At 37.4% G+C, this 26,830-nt stretch overlaps 1 protein-coding gene across 3 annotated transcripts in view; it reads left to right on the top strand.

Moving 5' to 3' along the window:
* The window catches only part of ROS1 (ROS proto-oncogene 1, receptor tyrosine kinase), a 72,053-nt gene that overhangs the window by 13,653 nt on the left and 31,570 nt on the right, over positions 1-26,830 (top strand). For 2 of the 3 annotated variants that reach the window (XM_052683073.1, XM_052683091.1), the window contains 20 exons: positions 158-280; positions 1,263-1,447; positions 2,552-2,649; positions 3,188-3,699; positions 4,670-4,882; positions 5,704-5,814; positions 6,300-6,481; positions 7,430-7,621; positions 12,223-12,323; positions 13,901-14,115; positions 14,448-14,611; positions 15,240-15,402; positions 16,743-17,005; positions 17,617-17,680; positions 18,367-18,569; positions 19,891-20,102; positions 20,543-20,829; positions 21,219-21,395; positions 23,769-23,986; positions 24,551-24,692. In XM_052683073.1, the coding sequence (XP_052539033.1) occupies positions 158-280; positions 1,263-1,447; positions 2,552-2,649; positions 3,188-3,699; positions 4,670-4,882; positions 5,704-5,814; positions 6,300-6,481; positions 7,430-7,621; positions 12,223-12,323; positions 13,901-14,115; positions 14,448-14,611; positions 15,240-15,402; positions 16,743-17,005; positions 17,617-17,680; positions 18,367-18,569; positions 19,891-20,102; positions 20,543-20,829; positions 21,219-21,395; positions 23,769-23,986; positions 24,551-24,692 (3,825 nt within the window). The remainder of the gene's footprint in view (positions 1-157; positions 281-1,262; positions 1,448-2,551; positions 2,650-3,187; positions 3,700-4,669; positions 4,883-5,703; positions 5,815-6,299; positions 6,482-7,429; positions 7,622-12,222; positions 12,324-13,900; positions 14,116-14,447; positions 14,612-15,239; positions 15,403-16,742; positions 17,006-17,616; positions 17,681-18,366; positions 18,570-19,890; positions 20,103-20,542; positions 20,830-21,218; positions 21,396-23,768; positions 23,987-24,550; positions 24,693-26,830) is intronic. The other variant, XM_052683082.1, reaches the window with a different exon arrangement.

The raw sequence follows: 26,830 nt of genomic DNA, 5'->3' as shown, positions 1-26,830 counted from the left end.
TCAAAGTTTGAGTCAGCCATTGCAAGAATATATATGTGTGTATATGTATGTATGTGCACATGCATGTACATATGCGTGTGTGTTAATAATGTGTCTGAGTTAACAATTACTCCGTGCTGTAGTTTTCTGTCTCAATTCCAAATTTCTCCTTTGTTAGTTAAGGAAAAAGCAAAATGGCTCTTCCTATCCAGAAACCAGTCTTTAAGGAAAAGATACATGGAACATTTCCTTGAAGCATCCCACTGTTTGCAAAATGGTATAATACACCACAACATTACAGGTAAAATATCATCAGGATCTCTCTTTCTCTCTCAAGTGTAACTTATACCTGTGTTCACCAAGGGCAGAATGAACCTATCCCAGTCTGAAAGAGTATTATCTTTCCTTTGTAGTCAATGGTGAGAAATAGGAACTTTCAAGATGTGATTCGATCTATTTAAAGTGACACACTTTAGGATGAGATAAATTGTTTTCCCCAGTGCTACCTCTCCATTGAATCTAGGCAACTAGTTCAGAGCTGGACTTTTGCAGTAGGTATACAAATTGAAGGAAGATGAAACCAAAGCAGGTGTTTCCCAGTGATTAATGGCTGTGTTTTCTCAACAAGAATATGAGGAACTAAAGTGGTTCAAACTAAAGAATTAATATAAATTGGCAAAGGATACTGGCTAAACCTAGAGCATCAATAATCCTGGGATACAGAGCTCTGTAACAAGGCATTTAAGTAGCCTAATTCACCATACTACCATGTTATCTCAAATTACTTGTCACTTTAATGTCACTTATCTACATTGGTGTGCCTGTGGTCCTTGGAGACAGTGAGGAAATTTGAGTTAATTTTCTGCAGTTCACAGAGTCACAAAGACTCCAAAGCATGAATGTTGCCCCAGACTAAATACTCTGATAGAACCGAGCTGGGACAGATAACATCTAACTTACATTAGAGCGTACGGAGCTTTGTGAGCAGATACAAACTGCATCTCTCTGCCTTATAGAGGAGGCAGTCGGTTTGCATTTTGTGTATTCTGAATTACCTTTCTGAAGGGCATTTTCTCACAATAATGTGACTTAGAAACCAAACGAGAAAGTTTCCTTGTCTGAACAAAGGCTAGGAGTGGAGGAAAGAAAAAGCTAACTTTTCTCCAACTGCTGGGCTGCAGATTGAAAAGTACTTATGTTTTAAATACAGATAAGAAAAAATAACCAAAAAATTGAGGCATATTTCTTATATTACTTGTGTATGCGTGTCTTCTTACTTCTAGGAATTTCTGTGAATGTTTATCAGCAAGTTGTCTATTTTTCTGAGGGGAATTCCATCTGGGTGAAAGGAGTTTTGGATATGTCTGATATATCTGACCTAACACTCTTTTATACTGGCTGGGGCAACATTACATCAATCTCAGTAGATTGGCTTTACCAGAGAATATACTTTGTCATGAATGAAAAGGTAATGCTCCGGGGCATTGTTATTTTCTTATTTCATTGAAACAAATCCTACAATTTATCTTAAATGAGAAATTCTGATTTATAAGTATCATGCACAAAATATAATTAGAGAAATAGATTCTAAACTTCAACCCACACATTCCACGTTTTAAAAAGTAAAGAAAAAGAGGAATCAGGTCATATTTAAAGCAAGCAAGCTACAGAGAACACCTTGTCTAATTTTTCTCCTCGGGGCAGAAAAAGTCTTCCTTTCAACTGCTTTATTTTTAAGGCTGACTTCATACCCATCCTGTGCCTGAAATGAATGACTTTGCTCCTGTAACTTGTTTCTCCATCTACCTTGTTCAGTTCACACTCTTCCTCAGGAAGGTGGCATGTGATAATTGCTCAGAGATTATAATACTTTTCACAGATAGCAAAAGAAGTTTCAAGAGAGAATTTATTTCATACTACTGATGACAGCTGAGGGTACAACTGCTTCAATCTGAAGCATAAGCATAGATGGCAGCCCTGCACCTGATTCCCTTTGTAAAGCATCAGTTACATAATGGCCATACTTTACAAGTACCTTTGTGTTTCTCTAAAGCACTAAGGACTAGAAAGCTGCTCTAAATGATCACTGGGGTGTTTTATTTATTTGTTTGTTTGTTTGTTTGTCTAATTTTTCACTTGCTGCTCATGGAGAGGGAAGCTGGAAGAGCAATAGTGAGACATTGCAAATGCAGCTGCAGACAAACAGACTGAAAGCAGAACTTTCTGAAATTGCTGCAGCTTAGAGAAATCCCTGTTATAGAAGTCCTATTCCTAGGATTGGAAAAACACTTTCTTCCCTGTTTTCCCTTCCCTAATAGATCATTTTCAAAGCATAGTTTTTCAAGTACTCCAGATTCAGTCTTTTCCCTCTGGGAAGATGACTGAGAGACAGCTTTCAGGGTAAGCTGTCATGGGTGCTTTTGTGCTTGTTACACTGAGCAGTGAGTTGGTGGGTGACAATACAGAAGCTCAGAAGGACCTAGGCTTGTGGTGTTTTGTTGTTGGGTTCACCTGAAAGAATCTCAATTAGCAAATGCCCTACACATCTCCAGTTTCTCTTTTCATTCCCCAGATACACGTTTGTCAGTTAGAGAACTGCACAACAGCTGAAGACGTCACTCCTCTTTATGTGACATCTCCTAGGAAGATTGTAGCTGATCCCTATAATGGGTAAGTGTCCTCCTTTGAAACCTTTGGTGTCAACAGTACTCTAAAACTCCTCTACTTTTCTTCAGTTCATTAGTCATCTGGTTCCTGTTTCAAACTCTTCCATTACCTAAACAAAAGTGCAATTGCAATAAATAGCAAACTGGAAAACTTTTGGAACAAGAGCATTATTATGCAGTATTGTTTCTGCATTTTCTTCACTGGGTTATTAAAGGAGATTAGGTGAGTCCCATGTAGAAAATTGATTTTTAAAGTTTGATGCATTTACAAATACAAAGCTCTTTGTGTCTTAAATTTTCATAATTAATACTTGAGGTATTAAGAAAGAATATTCTCTAGTATTCTGCCAGCCAGATTCCCAGAAAGTAAAAAATAATGTGCTTAATTCTCTCAGAATGCATATATGTATGTATATAGCACCAAAAGTATTTTGCCCTTGTCTGTGTAAAGAGAGACACATCTCTGAGGTGTGAATGTATCTGTGGCTCATCCCAAAGCTCTTGCACTGTAGTTATTTGGGTCTGTTTTGCTCCATGGCCAGGTATATTTTCTGTCTTCTGGAAGATGGCATATACAGAGCAAACCTTCCACTCTTTCTTGAAACTGCCTCAGCAGCTTCACTAGTTGTGAGATCCCACGCTTTGAGAGACTTCATGATCAACTTCCAGTCTAAGAGACTTATTTTCTTCAACAAAACAGAACAGGCCTTTGTGTCAGGTTTTCTTGATGGTTCAGAATTTCACACTCTGCGCTCACACGTGCCACTTGATGACATGGAGAGCTTTGTTTATGAGGATAACATATTTACTGTCACAGATGGCCGGGCAGTCTTCCATGAGGAGATCTCGCAAGTGGAAAGTTCTAGCTTCAATGAGTATGTTGTAGATTGCAGTTTGGAATATCCAGAGTATTTTGGCTTCGGCAATTTGCTTTTCTATGCAGCATCAACACAGCCTTTTCCTTTACCAACTCTTCCTCGGCTTGTCACAGTGCTATTTGGATTACATCAAGCAGTGATCAGCTGGAGTCCACCTGAACACCCTATTGGAACCAGTGAGTTCAGCTGTTATTTCCTGGAAGTCCAATCCTTTTCTTTCCAGAGGAAAACTGATTTTCCTGTTCTTGATGTTGGGCTTTAGTGATTTCAAAAGCCAGGAAGTGTCAGTTTACCTCAATATGAAGAATTTAACTCAACATTTATCAATAAAACAACTGTATTATCTGCATAAATTAATAAAACGTTATATCGGTGAATAATTGTCCTTTCACTTGCAAGGGATTTTAAGCAATGTTCTATATTAAGTATGATATGCAGTGACAGTAATGTTAGTTGATATCACACAGGAAACGCATGCCAGTGATGCATTGGCTTTAATCAGTGCTATGGTCTCTATCTTCTGTTCATGTGTATTTAAACAGTGCTATGGTTTAATCAGGCAGGCAGCTCAGCACTGCACAGCTGTTGTCTCACTCTCCCACTCCCAGTGGGATGGAAGAGAGAACTGGGAAATAAACAACAAAGTAGAACTTGTGGGTTGAGATAAAAAACTATTTAGTAAGACAGAAAAAAAAGATTAAAAAAAATAGTAACAATAATATATTCACACGCAAAACAAGTGATGCACAGTGCAATTGCTCACCACTCACTGACAAATGCCCAATCTACCAAGCAAAAACTGCCACCCTTGACCAACTCCCCACAGATTTTTCAGGGTTTTTTTTTGTGTGATGTAATGTATTATGGAATATTCCTTTGACCACTGTGGATCAGCTGTCCTGGTTCCTGGTTAACACCAGAAAATTACATTTTTGGAAAAATTTTGGTTCTTCCAATTTCATCCTTCATGGGGAATTGAGCCACTACTTTTTGTCATAGAGTGGAAAATATGAATTTTCAATTTATTTGTTTTCTAATTCCTCTGACACTAGCATTTTTTAAATGAGTCTCCAATGTACAGTTTACTCAGAGAATGCATATCTTCTCTCTGATGTAAATGTGAACAAAACTGTTTGCATCTCACAGGTTGGTCTGCTTGGCAGAACTGGACCTATGATGTGAAAGTGTCATCTCAAAGTCCTTCTGGGGAAGAATGGGTCTTCTCAAACATTACTGACACCAGGTTTACCATGAAGGATCTGGTCAGCTTCACGGAGTATGAGATGTCAGTCAGAGCTGTGTCTCCTGCTGGTGAAGGACCATGGTCAGAGCCATTTAGAGGCATGACATTTGAAGAAGGTGAGAATTTCATTGTTACTCAAGGAACGAAGAATGAGCTATGCGTACCTCTTCGCACCTGATGAAGCCCCTGGCTTTGAGCAATGACTGAAAAATGAGGGGCACAAGAAGGTCCATCTTGAAAATATTAAAAATTATAGGATAATTGCATTCACAGTTAAAGTAGCAAGATTCTCAAGCTGCAACAGGATTACATACTATGTATTTATCATTAATATTTATTTATATATAAGTATGTATTTACTAATGCAAATATACTGTTGAACATGCTTCTTGATACATGGAGGAAAAACAAAAACAGTTATATGAGGGCTGCTCTGTCCTCTGTAAAGCACTTTCCTTAATAAAGTAGTTTGAGCAGTTTTTGAGGAGTAGTGACAGTTTTTGGGAAAGTGTAGGCTCACTGAAAGCTGAAAACTCTTGGGTTTAGTGCAGAGGGATGTGGGTGTGTGTATAATGTCTGAGATTAGTATATTTCTGGAAAGTATTTTGAAACCTAGTCCATAACCAAAAACTTGTATCTGAGTGGAAAACATTTCAACTGAAGGGAATGGGCTGGCACTTGAGATCTAGGATGATTATTGCTTGATTTCAGTCAGAAGCATCCAAACTTGCAGTAGTGTTTAGGTATCTAATAGGGTTTCAGAATATCTTGCTGTTCTGGGTCTGAAAGTGCCCTGAATTTCCAACCTCCTCAAACTATTGTATTTTCATGCCTGCAGCCTTTGTCCATTATTCCATAGGGCAAGACAGTTTTAAATGTTTGCTTTTGTAACAATTGTTTATCAGTGTGAACAACCTCAGTTTTCTTTCTTTAAAAGCTGAAGAAGAACCATACATATTGGCAGTAGGGGCAGAAGGGCTCTGGAAGCAGCGGCTAGATAGCTACGGGCCAGGAGAATTCCTCCATCCTGATATTAGAAATATTTCAGGTAAATACTATCCAAACTGGGTGCTGCTACACACCACTGTTATAAGGTCTTCATAAATTTCATCAACGGAACTGAAAGGAAAGAGCTTTCATTGCAGCAGTGCAGACTTGAATGTGCAGTGAAACAGCTTCACTGGAGCCAAGCCGTTGAGTATATCCTCTTTGTTCTGCTTGGTGGGTCAAATTAGTTCGCAGTGAAACCCTACTGATATCATTATGGTTCAGCAGAGCTGAAATCAACTCTCTGAACCAAAGGGTTGTGCCTCCAGAATCCTGATAGATGTCATACTTCTATAATCATCACCATGATATACGTAAAAATTTGTGATTTCTACATGAAAGTACTTATCTTCATGTTAACTAAGCCTAATTGTTCATTTGTATTCATTTTTAAAATGTGGAGTGTCTGATTTCATTTACCTATCTGCACATATACATATTTCATGTGCTTGTGAAATACTAAACATCTTCCCTTTTTCCTTCAAGACCTCGACTGGTATAACGACACTCTATATTGGAGTAATTCCATGGGGAAAGTTCAGACCTGGTCGAAGAATAAGAAAGAGGGTACCATTGAGAATGTTTATGTGCCTGACATCAAAAATGCAAGAATGCTGGCCTTTGATTGGCTGGGACAATGCTTGTATTGGGCTGGCAAAGCAAATACGGTAGGGGAGAGTTGCTCTTTAAAAAATAAAAATAAAAAATTGAAGTCAGTATGAAAATCATAGAACAATATTTGGGTAGAACAATATTTACTTCTTGCAATCAGATTTGTATTTGCTATTGCAATATTCTGTGAAGAGGCCTTCGTTACGTGATTTTCCAGAGTTATAAAAAAGTTTGGGGCAAAATGTTCACAAATACTGATTAATGGAGAATACTGAATTTTTGGTGCAAAATTAGTAAATCAAATATGCTACCAACAGTTTTGTTGGATTCAGCATTGTGAAAATGAGTGAAGACAGTGAAAAAGAAGGCTACCAAGTCCATTCCATCTAGGAAGGATGGACTTTATTTTGAACTTCATATATGTAGCAAATTTGGCATAATTTGTTTACACAAAAATTTTCAAGTTAGGCTTCTGTACTGTGATATTTTGCAGAACATTGCAGTTAAAAAATAATTACAATTGCACTTTGTACACTCTCATATCAGGAACACTGACATGTGAATTATTTAAAAGGTAGTTGACTTCAAAATTGCAGTGCTAATTTATGCAGTGCTGTCAAATTATGCCTTTCATTTCTTCTAAGTGCAAAGTCAGTAGCTGTTTTAAATACTGGAGCTAGAAGGCCAGATTTCACACTGTGTTGCACCCTCATTTACACTTGTGAATAGTGAGTAAGAAGTGGGAGAGAAACTTTGTCAGACAGAAGGCTGCTGAAACTCAGAAAGCAAAAGGGTATAAATATTTCAGCTTTTTCTTTTGTTAATATCTGGCAAACATTAACTAATGATTTTTCCTTGCTCTTCTTGCACTTTGAATGCAAAAGCTTAGATGTTGAAGCCTTAGGCTTCCACAAACTTGTAATAAATGGCTGTGAGAAAGTCACTGAATTGATCACGGATGATAATGTAGGTCTGATGCTAAAAGCAATTTTTTTTGTCCCTAGATATACAGAAAATCACTGCTAGGAGGCCATATGGATGTTGTGGCTCATGTTGTATACATAGTGAAGGAACTAGTGGTGGATTCAGTGAATGGCTATTTGTATTGGGCCACAACATATACAGTGGAGAGTGCAAGACTGAATGGAGAGGAGTACCTTATATTACAAGAGCATCTACAGTTTTCTGGCAAACAGGTGACTACTGGCTTTATTTATTTATTTTTATTTTTATTTTTAATGTGATTTAGTGATTAGCCTTGAGTATAGTCAGTGTTTGTGATTGTTACAACCACCATGTTAAAATCAGAAGAAAATCATGCTTTTCTTGCAGTATTGTTTTGAGAGCAGGGTAAGAATTACATCATGTAATACCCATACTGTAACTGTTGATTTCGCTACTACTGTGCCGGTGAGGATGCCAAAACTCACACTGGCAATCCCCATCCTGACTGCTCCTGCTCCTTGCATGACCAGAAGAACAAGACCTGTGTTTTGGGGACCCTGTATCTTGAATTTCTCTTCCTTTTCCCAGTCTTCTCTTTCTCCTTTTGCCCCACTCAGCTGCGGGCTTGGCCCCAGCTTGGCACACCTCCCTTTGCTGCATCCTCTTGAGAAGTTCCTGGTGGCTGAGAAAAGGCTGTTGCAGAGGAGGGTGACTCTTCTGGGAGGACGGAAGGGACTTTTTATAAGAGTGAGAAAAGCTAGTATAAGGGTGAAGAAAAGTATGGGAGTTGTTTACCTATATTAAGGTTGGATAATGCATCTGATGAAGGCATAAGCTGGTGGAGTGAAGAGATGCTCAGAGCACATAAAAGACCTTGCAAATTGTCAGTGCCTATTAACTCCCCCCTTTCCTAACTGGATCCCATCTGATGTGCTCTGAGAGAACTCTGTGCTCTTCTCAGACAGCTTCTGTCTCCCTGCTAGCCTCTTCATATCTTCCTTCTCCACTCACCCTTCTCTGATGTCACATCAAGGCATTTAAGGGCTCAATTCACTGTCACTTCATCACAGACCATTCTTGCTTTCTCTAGACCCATCTTGATGCTGCCATCATGTGGGATTTGCCACGCCAGGGACTTGTCCTCATTCTTGCAAGGTGGGATTCAGAGTTGCCAGTACAGCCAAGGAACTCAGACTGGATGTTTACCTTATGAATAGATCTGCCAGAATCTTTGCAGTTGCATATATGTAATTCCTGCCTTTCATTCCCTCCCTTCTCTTCCATGTGTAGCTGAGATGTTAGTGATAGATGACCCAGTTTCCTGGCAGAAGGTCCTTTTATTGCTACAGTGGGGACAGGAAGAGTCTGGGAGTCAGTATTATGGTAACTGCAGAATTGGTGAAGCATGTAAAGTTTGCTCAACATTTGAGCGTCTCGTAGGAAGTCAGACTGAGTGACCATCCTCTCTATTGCAGTTCATTAAATCTTTGGAATCTCTCTCAAAGGAAAGCTGAATGATCCCCTCTTTCAACCACAGACTGTGTGGGGTTTCACTCTGTCCAAGGTAATGGGGTAAGACATAATTTGACAGAAGACATCATCTCAGATTCATTATTGCTGCAAAAGCTTTAAAGCACATCTTTTGCTTAAAAAGCCTTTTAAAAAAATTCCATCTATCCTACAAGTTTTGTTCCTGTTTTTAACTCAAGACAGACTCTCTATTAAAGAGAAACTGAAACTCTGGAGATCTATGTTTCCTGACTAGCCTTATATTATTCCCAAGAATATTTCAACCTCCTTCTCTAAGAGGAGAAGAGACTGGTGTTTCCTAGATTTAAAAACAAACAAAAAACCCAGACAATTTAAAAAAAAAAAAAAAAGCCCCACAACAATGCAAGTACAAAACAAAAAAACCTACAGCACCTTATACCTAGATTTTATTTGGTCTCTGAAAGGTGATTAATGCTTGGAAAGTCCAGCTGATCTCATGAGTCTCTGCTGCATTCAAGCTGAGAGAGTTTTGTTGGGGAGAGGAAACACTGGTTCCGGTGTGGCACATGGTTAATGTGTAAATCTGAACACACAGGTAGTGAAAGATGCCTCCACAGAAACTGGCTAGTATGGACTCTCTTCATGTATGTCTTCATGTACAACCTCAATAGCACACTTACACTTCTCATGTATCTTCTGGCTGATGTGTTGTGACAACTTGCATTTTAGCCTAAGTGACAAAAGTTACCTTCCCCTCCTCCTTTGACTTATGGCCTGTTTCTCTGAATCACCTCATTCTAACCTCAGATTTCTTGTTCTCATCTTCAGAGCCCTTGGCAGCAGTAAGACTGCCTATCTGTTGCTGTCACTTTTTTCTGCACCTTTCTCTGTGTCAGTGATACCAGCCTTCAACCCTCCACTTATTCACACCTCCTACAAACAAATATCTCCTGCTTCTGTGCTGCCCCTACTCTGTGCACTGACATCCTGAACTCAACCTCCTGCTGTGATGAACACAGGAAAAACGCCAAGTAAAAATATCTAAAGGGAGCAGTGACCAATTGTAATTGATGGATGATTATTTATTAAAATGAAACCTGGAATAAGCTCATAAAAAAGGCAGTACGATGTTGGTTAGTGGTGAAGTTACTGAGCTGGTTGTCACTGTCCCATATAAATAAGTAAATACGTGTTTTTACAAGTAATAATGTGTATCTTCCTGAAGCAGTAGAGCCCTTTATCATGAAAAGAATACCTTCTTAATATTAAAACACAGGCATATTAGATGATTGCTGTTATGCAACAGTTGGAGCATGCTTTCTATGTTAAGTGTTTCTTTCTGGAGCTTACTCATTTCTTCTCTGAAGAAAAATTGCTGTTCAGCTGGTCAATACAGTACTGTCAGCAGTATATAGCTGCACCTCTTTTAGCATGAAATGTGAGTAATGGGACTAGAATATCACTACTGTAGTGACAATAGGTGTCCTGAACAAGTATGAAAGCAGAGTTTGAAAGTCCTTAGGCAGGAACTAGATCACTTTATGACAATTATTTTATTTTGCAATCAGTTTAGCTGGTGTGCATTGGTATAGTTTGATGGATCTTGGCAGAGCTACTCTGGCTTGTTACTATTCAGGATCTGGCCCAGAATATTCAAAGCACTTAAGTAGTTTAGACTGTACAATATGGCTGGGACAAAATAAATTTATAGGGGGTAGCAAAGATCACAAGGGGCACAAGCACAAGGGGCCAGGACCCTGTAGATCTTGCCTTTTAATGTTGCTAGTCAAGAGGCATTTCAAGTAGCTACACTAATTTTGCACCTTGTGATGTGAAATTACTTTGCATGGTCACAACTACGTATCATGCCCAGTAACTCCCATGAAATGGAAAAAGTCTGTCTGTTTTTGAAGCAGAAGGGAAGGGTGGTGTTAAATTACCACCTAACCCCTGAATATGAATAGTACATACAAATATTTATTTCCCTTTTGTTAATGGTGATACTGGGACCAGAAGAAAGAATATGGTCTTGCCTGTGGGAAAATCTAATAGTTGTAGAAAGAAAAGATTGAGATGTTTCAAAAACTGTGGTAGGTTCAGGAATATGTAATTCAGTGACACAGATGGAAGAATAGGTATATGCTATAAAATATAACGCTCTTGGTTAAATATGCACTAGGGCACATACATACTGTGAGGTATTTTTAACAGCAACAGGAGCAATCATTCAAACCTTGATTTCTTGACATACAGTGTCAACAGAAATGTGTCAAGAATGTGATTACATAAGGACAAACAGACAACGAAGTGATATAGCATTTGCTTTCCTGTCATCATCTTCTGTGGTTTATTAATGAAGAGTTTAAAAAAAAAGGTGCTCCATTTACATTCATAGTGAAAATCTAACCTTATAAAAGAAGAGCTACAACTAGTTCTTGGATGCAAAATTTGGGTGCGGGAAAACAAGCTCAGAAAGGCCTCCAACCACTTGTAAGCTGTGCTAATGATGTGGCATGGGCTGAACTTGATAACATGTAGCAGACGGACTGGGTGGAAGCAAATTCTTTGTCACTTACAGAACAGATTACTAAATGACTGATTTCCATTATTTTGCACATAGTGTTGAATTTATATTTTATTGCAAAAAAAAATAAAAAATTAGAAAGCTTTATTTTGAGTATTAAATCACATTTAAAATGGATTTAAAAAGTTCTGCACCTGACTTAAATGAAGGTGAAATATTGAAATAATGAATAGTAGGATTGCTTAATTTTTGCCCCGAATCTTATTTGATAATACATTATTTACTAAAATGTAAACACTTGAATTTCCTGTTTAACTGAATACAGCCATTAAACAACGCATGTATTTTACAGAAGAAATGCAACACATTAAATATTCTATGCCTAAAATCAAAGCTAGAAAACAGAGGCAGATCTGAAACACTTCTTTCGAAAAGCAGTTCCGATTTTCAGACTGAATATCAACCATCTGTTTCAGACAAAGAATATTAAAATACCAGAGGTGTTTTGGAAATGTTGATAGGTTGTTTCACTAATCACTTGATACACTATTGCCATAAATCCAAAGCACTCAAATGCTCTAGGAATGAATGCTGTGACAGATGCTCATAAAATGCAATCTAGAAATCATCAGCTGCTATAAATAAGTGCCCACAAAGGAGGTGATTGTTTTCTAGCATTACCTCTTTTCGTATTAGAATAAATGTTCATGCTAATAGTGTTATTTTTGCCAACAAAGAGCTGCACAGAATGCTGTCTGCACAACATTGGTGATCAAAGGCTTCTACCACTGAAGTGAAAGTGTGTACAAATTGCTCTTTGAACTTATCGTTTCTTAGGTGGCTGGTTTAGCTTTGGATCTCACCTCTGGTTTTCTTTACTGGCTTGTGCAAGATGGTCTGTGCCTAAACCTATACAGAATTTCTATTTGCAAAGAGAGGTAAGTGAATAGTACAGGTGAGAAACTATTTTTTATTTTTATCTCTTTTTTTTCTTTGTAGTATTTTCTTTAAAAAAAAAAGGTTGTCCAGTGCTGAGCTCCAGTTTCTAATTACACTGTAAGAAGAGCTGATGATCACATGCAGATAATAGAAAACTATATGTTGAGATAGTTAACAGAGTCGTACAGTAAGAGAAACACAGTAGGGATGCTCAGCAGAAATGTGGTCATACTCATTGATTTTTAGACTTAGCTTTGGGAAATAATCAGTATTAATTGTCAGATTTACCTTGGCATTTACAACACCTGATGGCTTGCAAGTGACTAGAGCTGCACTTGTTCGTCTTGTGTGTAGTTTAAGATTTGAATTGACACTACTTTCACTCCTGAGCAATCAGTGTGCAGTAGGCTTTCCTCTTGATCATCCTGCATGTGAAACAACTTCATTATTCTTGAAAAGCAGTTTAAAAAATGAGACAAAATAGAACAAAAAACTTTGTTTATTATGTGAACTAAAATGTGTGTTGATAAGACCTTGAGAAAAATTGTATTTTTACATATGGGCCACCCACATCATGAAGAAACTATTTAGCAGGGTTGATTAGTGGTAGCTCATGAAAACATATTTTTGCTCCTTTTCATATGGAGAGTGTTACCTTTTAACAAGCAGGAAATTGTACCTTGTAGATTTAATTGAACAGTATCTGTATTTACATATGTTCATAATGTTGCAAGCTGGCTTTGAGTGGAATCAACTGAATTTTCTGACTGATTTTATACTCACTGTCATTAATGGTAAACATTTAAGGAATCAAAATGTGTTGATTAGTTTTAAGTAGAACATGCATCTCCACTGGGAACAAATTGGGAGTTTTGAATCATCATCTCTGGCATGCCAGAGCTGAGAGATTAGAAGTAACCCATCCTAATAGACCTGATGGTGTGTCAAAGATTTTCCAAATTTGCTTTGGATAGCATATGTTTAAGTCGAGAGACATTTCTAAGATGGTAAAATGACACCTCCTACAATATATTTAATCTCTCACTGAGAAGATAAATTGGGATCAAAAAGGACCTGTATGTTTTGGCACAAAGTAACTAGACAAATTAAATTATCAGTGACATCAATGGAGGAAAATGTTAATAGACTTTAATAAATAATAGAAAGTTATCAGGGAAACTAAGAGGGTCAAATTCATCTAGGAACCTGCTGTGATGTAATAGAATGAATCTCAGGCTGTGAAGTGGTTTAAGTGGGATGGCTGAGAGATGGTGGGCTGATTTTTTTGAAATAGTCCATTTTCTACATCCATATATCAGAATACTAAACCACTTTAGAATTCATTTTTTTAATGAAATCAAAGGAATGAGGGATTTGTTTTGTGGGTGATCCTCCAATGTGCTGTTCTAGAAAGTGCTGTGCTGTAGAGAACTTCAAAAGTTTTTGATTTGTTTTATTGTCTCCTACATGAGTAGTAAAAAATTGAATGATGAGAAGTTTATTAATTTATAAAACATTGCATAAATGCTGTTCTCATTACTCTGTGTGTTTGCTGATTTCATATATGTTTTTGCAGTTGTGGTAATGTCATAGTGAAAGAATTCTCAGGATGGAGTATTTCAGAGGTGTCTCAGAATGCACTTCAGTATTACAGTGGTCGTCTGTTCTGGATTAATAGGCTTAAATTCATTACAACTCAGGAAGTCAACCAGAGTGTTAGTATTCCCTTTTCAGAACCAGCTGAGTTTGCAGCCTTTACCCTTGTTCACACATCACTTAAACCTCTGCCAGGTAATTCATTTTCATAATCTAAATCCCTCAATAAAAGTATTCCCTCTCATTTTCCACTCTTAAAAATTATGTGTCCATTTAGCTAAAGATAAGAACAACAGCAACTTGATAATAAAAATACTAGGCTATAGCTGGATAATGTGCAATTAGAAAAGGTGATGACTATGGCTAAAAAGAATACATAATGTTATTATTCAGAGACCACTGTTTCTATTTGGTGATAAATTATGGGGTTTAGTTGTAGTACCTTAAAGTTTTAAGTCTGCTTTTAAACTCTACTTATTGATAATATTATTTACATTTCTTTCATTATTTCCTCTCTTCATGAGCAGGAAATTTCTCTTTTACACCAAAAGTGATTCCAAGTTCAGTACCAGAATCTTCTTTCAAGATAAAGGGAAATTCTTCAAGCTTTCACATCATTTGGAGTGCCTCCACAGATGTGCAATGGGGAACTGTCTTTTACTGCGTGGGATCAAGTGTTTTACAAATGAGGGTATTCAGTCAATCCCTCTTTATTATCTACATGTATTACTTGCTCTAGCTTTGTCTACTTTTAAACAGATCCACGGTTTATTTCTTCTTCAGAATTTGAGAGTTGATTAAGCAACCAAACTAAATACAAAGCAAATACAAAGCAAGCTGTTCTGTTCTTCCACCACTGAGGCCAGCACTGGAGGAACATGGGCTTAGCAGTAGCTCTGTACTAGCTGCTGGAGTGTGAAGTGGCAGCTAAGGAGTTAGCGGGCCCAAAGATGTGTGAGAAAAACTTTCCCAGTATCTTAAAGACAGAAGTGTCCTCCGAGATGCTAGTGGGAAAGCCTTTGACTGAATGTGAGATCTAGCTTTCATCCACACTGCATTTCAGCACATTTGGCAAGTTGTACTTTAAATTCAAAGGGCAGATTGCTAGCAGATTGGTGTGCATTATGACAAGAGTTGATAAAACAATGATCACTCAGGAGGAGCAGTTCTGTCCTGGTTTAGCTACCAACTTGGAGAGAGTTTAGAAAACAGAATACATTTTATTTTATTTTATTTTATTTTATTTTATTTTATTTTATTTTATTTTACTTTACTTTACTTTACTTTACTTTACTTTACTTTACTTTATTTGTTCACAGTCTTTGGAGAGTGAACGGTGCCTCCATCCGCATGACTTGACAGTTCCATCCTACAAAGTTGATTGGCTGGAACCATTTGCACTCTTTGATTTTAGTGTGACTCCATACACATACTGGGGCAAGGCACCAACAACGTCTGTGTACCTTCGAGCCCCTGAAGGAGGTATTTGCATTTCAAATCCTAGTCATAACCTGCAATGAGTACTGGAACTGTGTGTCTGTCTAAGGTCTGCGTCAGGATGTAGAACCCTGTCTAGAGTGGAATGAGCAGCTCCCAGGGCTAGTCATCCATAGGCAGACTTGTAAGGACACATTCCTGAACATCTTTGCTTGGAAAAGTGAAGGCTCCAGATGACCTTATTGCAGCCTTCCAGTACTTATAGGGAGCATATAAACAGGAGGGGGAATGGCTGTTTACATAGGTGGATAGCGATAGGACAAGGGGGAATGGTTTTAAACTGAGACAGAGAAGGTTTAGTTTAGGAGGAAATTTTTTGCTTAAAGGGTGGTGACACACTGGAACAGGTTGCCCAAGTAGATTGTGGATGCCCCATCTCTGCAGACATTCAAGGCCAGGCTGGATGTGGCTCTGGGCAGCCTGGTCTGGTGTTTGGCAACCCTGTATATAGCAGAAGGGTTGAAACTAGATGAGTATTGTGGTCCTTTTCAACCCAGGCCATTCAATGATTCTATGATTAGTCCAGAGGAGATGAGTCTCTGAACCAGACCCCAGGGTTTTTGAATCTCTCAAAGCAATCTATGATTTAAAGAGGTAAATTTTGCCAAACTGTTTTCCATCACATTCGAATTAAAACAACCCAGGCCATTCCATGATTCTATGATCTTTGGCAATTATCTGTTGCACACATAAATGCACTCTGTTGTAGTAAGCGAATTTGGAAGAGCAAGAGTGTGATCATATACCCACCATGTGCCCCAATGACTATGAGTAATACAGAGAAATTGAGATCTATCATGATGATTATCAAAGGCTGCATATGATATATCAACCACTTATTAAGTTTTTAATAAATGTTATGCACTGTTTAACTGCATAACATTTTGCTCTCATGTAGGTTAAAGTTAAGACAGCTAACATATAATGCAGAATAACTGATGTACCGAGAAAGCTTATGAGGTGCACTAGGTTTTGAAGAGAATAGGAGAGGGAATAGGGCTCATTCTGTACTGTGATATTCATGGCACTCCATAGTAAACTACAGGATTTTACTAAATAGATATTTCCCAATTGGAGAGCAGGAGTGTATTTACTTGTATCTTTATCTGTATTTCTATGTATCTTTATCAGATACATAACTGTTGATGAAAGACAGAAAGATATTACTGCGAAGTTTTGGATACTCTAACAACTCTCTACTTGCTGTCTGTATTTTGCCAACATTAAGGCTGTCAAGCTCAGGTGCAAAACTAGAAGTGTTAATTACAAGCTACAGGTTCTGTTTTCATATAAGTGTTTCACTGTGTTTTTTATTTTTCATGCAGTTCCTTCAGCCCCTGCAAACCCTAGAATATATGTGTTGCATAATAACATACATGAAAGTGAAGAGAAAGTCCTTGTGGAGTTCAGATGGGACAAACCTGAAACAGACAATGGAGTATTAACTCAATTCAGAGTTTACTACCAACTGTTGTATCAGAGTGGTGCTGCTGACGCTCTCATGGAGTGGAATGTGAGCGATGTCAAACCCACTGTATTGCTCTTTTCAATCAGAGATGTGCTTCCTAGGCTCACAGTCAGGTTTCAGGTATGAAAAAGTTACTGAGCTTATTTCAGACGTTATCAGTGCATATTGATGTATCTGTCTAGGAGATGGTGTAAGGCTTGTTTCAAGAATTTGTGGCTTTTGCTTGACTGCAAAGCTGAAAAGCAATACTGCATTATAAATGCAAAGAATTACTCAATATCCATAGTAAAAGATTTTCATATTAAAACTTGCTAGGTCATGGTTTCTGTCATGATAAAAGGCTTAAAACATAATGAAAGACAAATTATAAGCATGGAACTGTGTAATAGGCTGGCTATGAGTGGGAAGAACGCTGTGTTGTTTGCACTATCAACAGTAGGAAAGTACTTCACCCTGGGGAAAGAGACAAGACTGCCTGGCTTTCCTTGTATCCAGTCTATAAATGCAGTATGAACTGTCATTCTCTAGGCCATGTCTTAAAATTTTCTACATAGTCATGGCAAAAATCTCAGTGTAGACTTTGAACTGACCAGCACAGCCTTTGTCAAGCAGAACACATGCATACATTCCTTGCTGAGCATTTGGTTGTCATTTTGTCATCAGTTATGATGTTCTATACTGAAATATTTTATGCTGCTGTTTAACGTACAGAACAATCTCCTGTCTCACAGGTGCAGGCTTTTACATCTGTGGGCCCAGGACCTATATCTGATATAGTACAGAGGAATTCATCAGGTATGGATGACTTAGATGTCAATTTATGGTTTCTGTGTAATAGCTGGTATACTCAACCGTACACATATTTGATAATAAATAGTCCCTTAAACGCGGATGACATTTGTTCCACACTGTGGTAGACAACACAGAGGAGGTTGCTGGAGCTTTTAATGAAAAATTACTGACACGTTTCTTATCATTAGCTTAACTTTTGGGAATTGCAAGTCTTTTCTCAGAAGTATGCTAGATTAATTTTTCTAAGCAGTGTCAGGATAGCATGGAACGGTAGTCTTCAATCTGTTATCTGCATAAAACTACAGTAATATATGTTGCTTACAAATAGGCTGTGAAAGGTATCCAAGAAAGTTAGAGATCTATTAGGGATCGCAGATTATTTCTAATTGGGCTGTGAAAGGTAATCAAGACAGGAAATATATTTTTACTTGGCTTAAAAGTTCTTAGCTAAGCATCTACAATGCCATTGAAAAATATTTATAAGATTGTGTAGGATGACAAAAACACAACATCAATCTGTGCATCTGATTATTTATTTATTTGTTTGTTTGTTTATTTGTCTAGTATGCCATATAATCAAATGGCTGTACAGGGCCTTGTATTTTGTACTTGCTTTATGTTGTATGTTGTGAATGACCGCTGTTGCCTAAAATGCTTGGTGTAAATTCTGCTGTGCCTTTTCTTTCCAGATTTTTTCCCTGTCCCAACTCTTATAACTTCTTCTTTCAACAAGTTGTTTCTTACTGACATAGACAATAATCATACCATATGGGAAGTTCTGACAAATACAAATATAAAGGACATCTGTTATACTGCTAATGATGACAAAGTGTATTACATCCTAGAAGACTCTCTTTTTCTTCTGAATGTACAGAGTACTTCAGAGTCTCAGGTATTACTTTGTCTCTTCTGTTGATTTAAGTAATCTAGGAAAATGTGGTCATTATTGTCATTATTTTGGGCCTAATCATGTTTTTGAAGAAGTCAAAACATGATGCTGAAAACAAAGAAAAAGCAGCATGATAGCAAATTTCATTTATTGGCAGAATTCTAGAATCGTAGAATCATAGAATGGTTTGTGTTGGAATGGATTTTTAAGATCACCTAGTTCCAACCCCCCTGCTATAAGCAGGGACATCTCCCTCTAGACCAAGTTGCTCAAAGCCCCATCCAGCCTGGCCCCAAATGCCTCCAGGGGGTGTCCACAATTTTTCCAGGCAACCTCTTCCAGTGTCTCACCACCTTCACAGTAAAGAATTTCTTCCTAATATCTAGTATAAATCTACTCTCTTCCAGTTTAAGGCCATTTACCCTCATGCTGTACCACATGCCCTTATAAAAAGTCCCTCCTTAGTTTTCCTGTAGGTCCCCGTCAGGTACTGGAAGGCCGTTATGAGGTGTCCCTGGAGCCTTCTTCAGGATGAAGAGCTCCAACTCTCAGCCTGTCCTTGTAGGGAGGTTGCTCCAGTTCTCTGATCGTCTTTATGGCCCTCCTCTAGACCTGCTCCAATAATTCAATGTCCTTCTTGTGTTGGAGGCCCCAGAACTGGATGCAGTGCTTCCAGTGGTGGGGTCTCCTGAGAGCAGAGGAGCAGAATCACTTCTCTCGACCTGCTGGTCACACTACTACGGATGCAGCCCAGGACATCGTTGGCCTTCTGGTCTGCAAATGCAGTGGGGAAGGCTGAAGTGGAAAGATACAACTTTCTTAATGACTATCAGTTCATATGAGATTCTCCTATGGAAGAGATACAAATGGCCATTTCTAAATATACAATGCGAATATGTATAATATAATAAAATTGAAACTGTCAATTTTTTTTTGTCATGTGTAGCAATTGGAAGAGTCTTGAGTATGCCATTGGTAAATTTTTCCTATTAAACATGTATGATTTTACCAACATCTGCTTTGTTCACAAGGTATTTCAACAAGTATTTAATTTCAAATTCACACATAAAATACATTTTTTTTGTATCAAACAAAGTTTAATTTCATTTGATTTCTTTCTAATTTTAAGCGGGAGCAATGATTGATGTTAGTGAGACAACAGTTTTTGTTTGTATAAAGATATTGGAAACTTCATCCCATCTGTTTATGTTTTGATTTCTACTTTCCAAGTAGAAATGACATGGGAAGCCAATCTGATTTGGTAGTATCCTAACACTGAGTGGGAAAATTCTACTCTTAAGATTCTATTTTATTTTTTCTTAAGTTTTTCGAAGACGTATTTCTTCACAATGTCACAGCCATCACAGTAGATTGGATTGCAAGACATCTCTTTGTTGCCCTGAAAACATCACTGAATGAAACTCAAGTATTTTTAATTGATCTGGAACTCAAGATGAAGTCCTTAAAAGCCTTGAACACAAAATTGAGTAAACATAATTCAACTATATCATCTCTAAGGTCATATCCTTTTTTAAGGTAAGACACATATTACTTAAAATTTCTTTAAAGTATGGTGTAACAAGATTTACATGAAGAATTAACTCATAAGGACTCAAAAGGATTTTTAATATGAGGTTTTTACACTGTGTATGTCTCATAAACTTCTGGATGCTCTTCTATTTGCGTGCTACTTGAACTTGGACATATCTAATCTTAAAGATGTCTATGTTTGAGTAAAAGTTTCAAATAACATTTAAATCCTGAATAACCATTACCATAACATCATTGCAACCATTTTATCCAGAGCATTCCATTATTGTGACCTTCCATTCAGAAAATTTATCTCTGGCATATGCTGCTTTACTTACCTTGTTTTAAATTGGGAGGTTTCTGATTGAAGTTACTTTCAAAACTGTATTTAGGACACTGTTCAGATTGAAGTTTTTCTGTTGTAAGCAATGCATTTTATTTGGTAGCCGCTTGTATTGGATTGAAGAGCTTGATCATGGCGGCCGCATGTTTTATTATGATATACTGAATAACACCACGTACCACATTTTGGGATACAAATCAGTTGAAGAAAAGATGAGGAACTACTGCAACTGTAACGTGGCGGAAGCAGAGCTAGGAAGACCTATGAGTATAGATGTATCTGACATAAAGAAACCCCAACTGCTGTTTATCAGAGGAAGAGATGAAATATGGGCCTCAGATGTGGATGGTTGCCACTGCTGGAGGATTACCAAGATACCAAATTTTCAAGGTCTGATTGTTATGTTACTTTTCCAGGTAGTTTGTGATTAGTTCCGTCTCTACTATCAACAACACGCATTTCAGCAAAATAGCATTTGTGAAGTACTTTATTTATAAAACTGATTCATTTTTAGGCAAGATGGACAAAACTAATGTGTTTCACGCTTCCAGTTGTGTACCCTGTTGATGTAAACCAGGAGAAAGAGCTGTGTGAGAGTGTTTGCCAATGGAAGTATGTATTCTAGTGAGGTGTCAGAAATCTCCAGGTAAAGTCTTTGTAGACACAATGTGGCTGAGATACTGACCCATACTGACTTACTGAGAAGAAGTACTCATCTGCCCTCATAAAATTATTCACTCAGGATTATGCTGAAGCTTAACTACAATATTTTCCTACAGGTACAAAAATTGGAAGCTTGACTGTAGATAACCAATTTATATATTGGACCATTGAAACAAAGGAATACACAGAAATTTTTCTAGCAAATAAAGAAGGCACAGGACACTCGCTTCAGAAGAAAGCAAATCATGAGCTGAAAATCTTAGCCTACAGCTCAGCAATGCAATCATATCCAGGTAGTGGAAATTTGGGTTGTTCTGCAAATGCAGTAAGTTTATTTCAGAGCACGTATTTGACATGTAGATCATGCTATGTGTATTTGTATTTTTAAAAAGGTGGAAATAAGGATTAACTAAGTTGTTGCATGGAAGGACATGATGGTGGTTATTGCATGTGGTTTAATGGATCAGGGGAATAATGAAAGAAAAATTCCTATCTTAAAAGTTGTGTTGAACCTGGAGATTTGAGAAAGGTGGTGAATCCTGAAGCACTGAAAAAGAGCAACCATTGTGTCCTGAAGATGATTAGTTGTCACGAGGTGCTGCAAGAGTTTAGTAATGATCTTTGTCATGATTCTGCTGTTGTTCACAAGTATGCAAAGCTGAAAAAAAAAAAAGTGTGTTCTTCCAAAGATGAACATATAAGAGCTCTGCTTATTAAAGTTATTTATAAAATTGTGCCTGAGAGTCAATTAGCTTACATGCTAGTAGACTCAGGCTTCACTTACTACTTATTTTTTGTTGGTTTTTTTTTTTAAAGAAAAAATGATAGAATGTAGTGAATGAAGGAAAAATTATTTTTAATGCAATTTCAGGATTCATGGTACCTGTAGAGATAATTTTTGTAAGTATAGAGGTTTAGAGCAGCTATTATTGAAATTAATGTATTAAAAATAATTTATTAATTTTTACATTAAAAATTAGCAAATATACAAGAGGATATTTTACTGGGATGGAGTTCTATGGAATGAAACATTTCATGCTGTTTCTGGGCAGCCAGCAGCGTTTCTACTGCCCACAGCTGCTCTGACCAGAGCCCAGGCTATTCTTATCAGTACTTTGGGCAAATTTAATCCATGTAGTCTGTGTGGGCTTGGCATTGATGCAGGATCCTGGCTTGGCCCTGGTGCAGGCTGAACCAGAGATACAGCTTATTTAAAGAAATCCAGGCTTAGCTGATGCAGAAAGGGAACAGTTGGTGTTTGGTCCAATGGGACTGTTTCTACCCAGAGATCTTCACAGAGTTATTCTCATTAATGATGGCTTTAAAAAATATATATATAGTGGCATAAAAAGATTTAACAAAGAAAACCAATAAACAAAGCAACAAAACAAGAGAAAAACTTTTGACAGAATTATTTGCACAAGTTTAAGAGAAAAGAAAATCAAAATTTTAAAATAAGAAAAAACAATTTTATTTTCTACTTAGTACTGAAAAAGTGATGTTTGCAAAGACCATCTGGATTGACTGACAAGCTTTTTATTGCCTTAGTGATGTGTGCAGGTAGTACAGCTACTTTCCTTTCATTCTAGCCTATTTAATTGCCATCCAGAGACACAATGTCAGTTGATCATTTAATACATCAGAAGTACTCAGTGAAAATTACTGTCCTGTCACACGTTCTGCGAGAGGATGATTTCTCTTCAGGGTTAGGAGGAAAGGGGCTGAATATGTAGCAAAGGAATTTTTTTCTCAGTGTAAGCACGTTTCTATGGAATTGCCTGACAGAATCTTCAGTTATGAAAATGACTCAGTTCTTTATTTCACCTCGGATTTTTCCCGTGAGATTTTTACTACTCTAAGAAACTATGCACTGTCAAAGAATGAACCTTACATTTATTTCTACCAAATAGTCTTTCTTATTCTCCTTCCCTTATGAGCATGAACCTGCTTTTGGAAGGAGTGACAGGGTTGCTCGTTTAGGGAGAAAAGATCTTGACAATGAGGTCAATTTTTCTTGACTAAGGGCAAACAATTGTTCTTGCACTGTCATTTCCTTCCTGGCAGCAAGTCCATTTAGTAAATTTTTAAGTTGTTTTTTAAAAGTTCGTCAGGTGACAAGGGTTTTTATTTTGTTACTTCTTTTATGTTATTACATGGCATTCTTCTATTGTTTTCTCCATGAAGACTACTTCTCTTCCAAATCTTGTCTCCCCATTCCCTGTTGTTACCGTGAACTTTACAAGTGAAAAACTGTTTGGAAGAAAATTAGGTAACATTTAATTGCTAGGGAAAGCTAGTAGCTATTCTGCATATTTGCTTTTCTTGTGACAAGCAAGTTTGGACTCAACAGTGTGTACTACTTTCAGTAATACAGCAAATAAAGTCCAAATTTCCAAGTTATTTTGATACCTATAGAAGCATAAAAATATTTTAGCAATTCTGATTTTATCAAAGATAATCAAGCCTTTACTTTGGTTACTGCTATTCTTTTAATCTATACAACTAACAAAATATACTATATCCAAGTGGTATTCTATTCTGTTTCTATTTGTGGAGAAGGTTTTGTGATTATTATTTTCTCATACGAACAATGATAGAATCCCATGCACATTTGGATTGGTCCAACAGTAATTTCTTTTTTTTTCATTTGTTAATGTCTTTCTTAGATAAGAGGTGCCTGACTCCATTACTAAACACTGAGAAACCTACTATCCTTGATACAACAAACACTAGTTTTACGTTAAGCTTACCATCTGTCACAACACAGCAGCTATGCCCCAGAATATCCCAGCCTACACCAACATATCTGGTATTTTTCAGAGAAATGACTAACAGCCACGAGAACTTGACCTACCGTTTCTCCACTCTACAGCAAAAAACTTTGGTATGTCTATTTTGGAAAAAAAATGCATGTGCAACCGTATATAACAGAATGTAATATTACTTCTAATTATTTTATAAACCATTCTGCAACTTTCTGTCAGGGAATTTTTCTACTTCTGCAAATCCCATACTAATTCTTGTTTGTGATTGGTGTTTTGCTAAGTGGGGGATTCCTTAGCTTTTCCTTGCGCAAGCACTCATCTGTGTTTCAACATGTCCTTGCTAAAATCCGGTTGCAATGGATCTCCAGTTTCTACTTGATAAAAGAGATGTTGAAGTCATTACTAAATAAATACGTTTTTAAATGTTTAAATAAATCTTCAACATGTTCAGCAACAGTAAGTCTTGATTTTATGCACTTTGTTGTAGCTCTGCTTGCCTTAGTAATTTTTTTCTGCAATTCTTTTTGAACTTTTCCATTTCCTATTCAAGCACCAGTCATTGAACAGAACATTATCGTAGCCATGCTAATTACACCTACTTACTAATTTAATGGACAGATGATTGGTGTTATATGTGAGTACTTTCTAAGAACACAAGTTTATTATCTGATTTAAAATTACAGGAAATTCAGGAACCTATTGCTGTCATAAACAACCTAAAACCATTTTCAAGCTATGTCATACAAATTGCAGTGAAAAACTACTATTCAGATGAAAACCAGCTGGCTGTAGGTGGGGAGACATTCGGCACAACTCTATGTGGAGGTTTGTTTCAAATTTTATTCTGGTTTTGAACATAATTCTCATCTTAAGGAAATGTTTGGGTAGCAAGTCAGAAAGTAGTGAAATTTTCTGCTCAAACTGTAACCTGTGTAGATGACCAGATCCATGGCCAAACCTGGTGAATCTGTAAGAGTCAAAAGAAATATGTATGTTCTTTAATGTTTTCATTCACTGGCCTCCTGAGGAAAGATAAACTATGCATAAAAATGACGAAGTTGCAGTTTTTGCCTTGGACCACCTTTTAAATAAATTGTGTTAGTATGGATGTATGATTATGTATGTTTAAATGTCTAAGATATAGGCAACATCAAGACTTTTTTCCCTTGACCTGATAGTGTTCTCATAATTACTGTTTCTTAGGATAGCGTAGATATGATTTATCAGGCTGAAGAGACAGCACTTCATTTTTATTTCTCTTTGAGTACCAATAGTGTATTTTCTGTTTGTTTCAGTAATCTTGATATGTTCTTTTCAGTCCCTTTCATATTAGAACAAGAAGGGCAGGAATAGCACTTTTGCCTTGAACATTCACTGTATCAATTAAGGCAGAGAGATAATTGTTTAGGAGTTAGCTTATTATTATTCAGTCTGATTCTTTGCCATTTCAGAGCTGGGCCTGTGCTGCCATAGCAAGACTGATTTATAAAGCCAGTATTCATCTCACATTGTATGTGTGTGTGTGTTATATTACCAGATGATGCACAAGAAATGTATCCAGGTTAATATCTCTACTTCCTGTTTTGGCTGTGTGGCTTTGCAGGTTTTCCTTTCTGATGTTAAACTGAAAAGAAAAAAAATCATCTGTCTCTTCAGTGCTCTCTTAGATGACTCAGTCGCATTAAATGCACTTATTTTATTTGGGGCACATTTTCTAAAACAGGAAATGAGGAATTTCTGTAACACTTCTGCTGATGACTTGTGGACTGTGTTTCATTATGGGGGACCTATGACTACTGAGCACATGCTAATTATTCAGCTGCGCGTAACAGGAGACAATTTTGCCTCGCACTTGGGATGCGACTTACTTTGTCTTCTTGTTTTCTTCCATTTATCCTCTGCCCTTTACCTTCACAGTTGTCCTCTCCACCTTATTCTGGAGATCCCATTGCTGAACATAGATCTGGTGCTTCTTGAGTATCCTAAGTACCTTACTGACTGCTCATGAAACTGATGAAATTTGGGGTATGCCATAGGGAGGAAAATCAGCTCTGCTGCACTTTAATGTATTTGGGAGTATTGGCCCCATCTGCCTTGAAATCAAAACAACCCAAAAGCTTTCCTCAAATGCCTGAAGGGTAACTGGAATTTATAGGGAAATAGAGTTTGAACTTTCCTTACTTTCTGAGAACACTACTAGTCTGAGATAGTCTTGTACTTAATTAGGACAGGAAAATGCTTCAGCCCGCTCCCTGTATCACTCTCCCTGTCTGCACTGTGGGACAGCTACAGTCCCCAGTTTTCCTGAAGCTCTCAAGTCCCGGAAAGAAATGCAGCATCTGAAGATATATGCTGTACCTTTGTATATGTTGTCTTACACTGCAGCCTGACCCAACAGAAGTACCTTGCTCAGTAGTTTTTTCTTGTTTTGCATGCATGTGTATGTGTGTGGATGTCTGTCATATATCCTTCTTCATGAGCAGCTGTCTTCTTCCTGCTCTTCAGATAATTTTGTTGTAATTAGAGTAATACTGCTGGCCCCATTTGGTGAAAACAGGAAAAACAATACCAAAGATCTATCCATTCTCTGTAGTAAGCATAGCACTTTATTAGAGTCATAGAATCATAGAATAGAATCATAGAATCACTCAGGTTGGAAAAAAACCTTAAAGATCATAGAGACCAACCATAACCTAACCATACTACCCTAACTCTAACAACCCTCTGCTAAATCATGTCCCTGAGCACCAAATCCAAATGGCTTTTAAACACATCCAGAGATGGTGACTCAACCATCTCCCTGGGGAGCCTATTCCAGTGCTTAACAACCCTTTCCGTAAAGAAGTATTTCCTGATATCCAATCTATACTTACCGTGGTGCAACTTAATTGCTCTTCTTTTGTGGCAGATTGGCACTGCAGCTCTGCTCCATTTATTGTGCTTGGTCTGCTTGGTGGCAGCTT

Source organism: Tympanuchus pallidicinctus, unplaced genomic scaffold, assembly GCF_026119805.1.
Source record: "Tympanuchus pallidicinctus isolate F22 unplaced genomic scaffold, pur_lepc_1.0 scaffold1, whole genome shotgun sequence".
In the NCBI taxonomy this organism is placed as follows: Eukaryota; Metazoa; Chordata; class Aves; order Galliformes; family Phasianidae; genus Tympanuchus; species Tympanuchus pallidicinctus.
The sequence above is the reverse complement of the archived record's forward strand: the minus strand, read 5'-3'. Positions and strand labels throughout refer to the sequence as shown.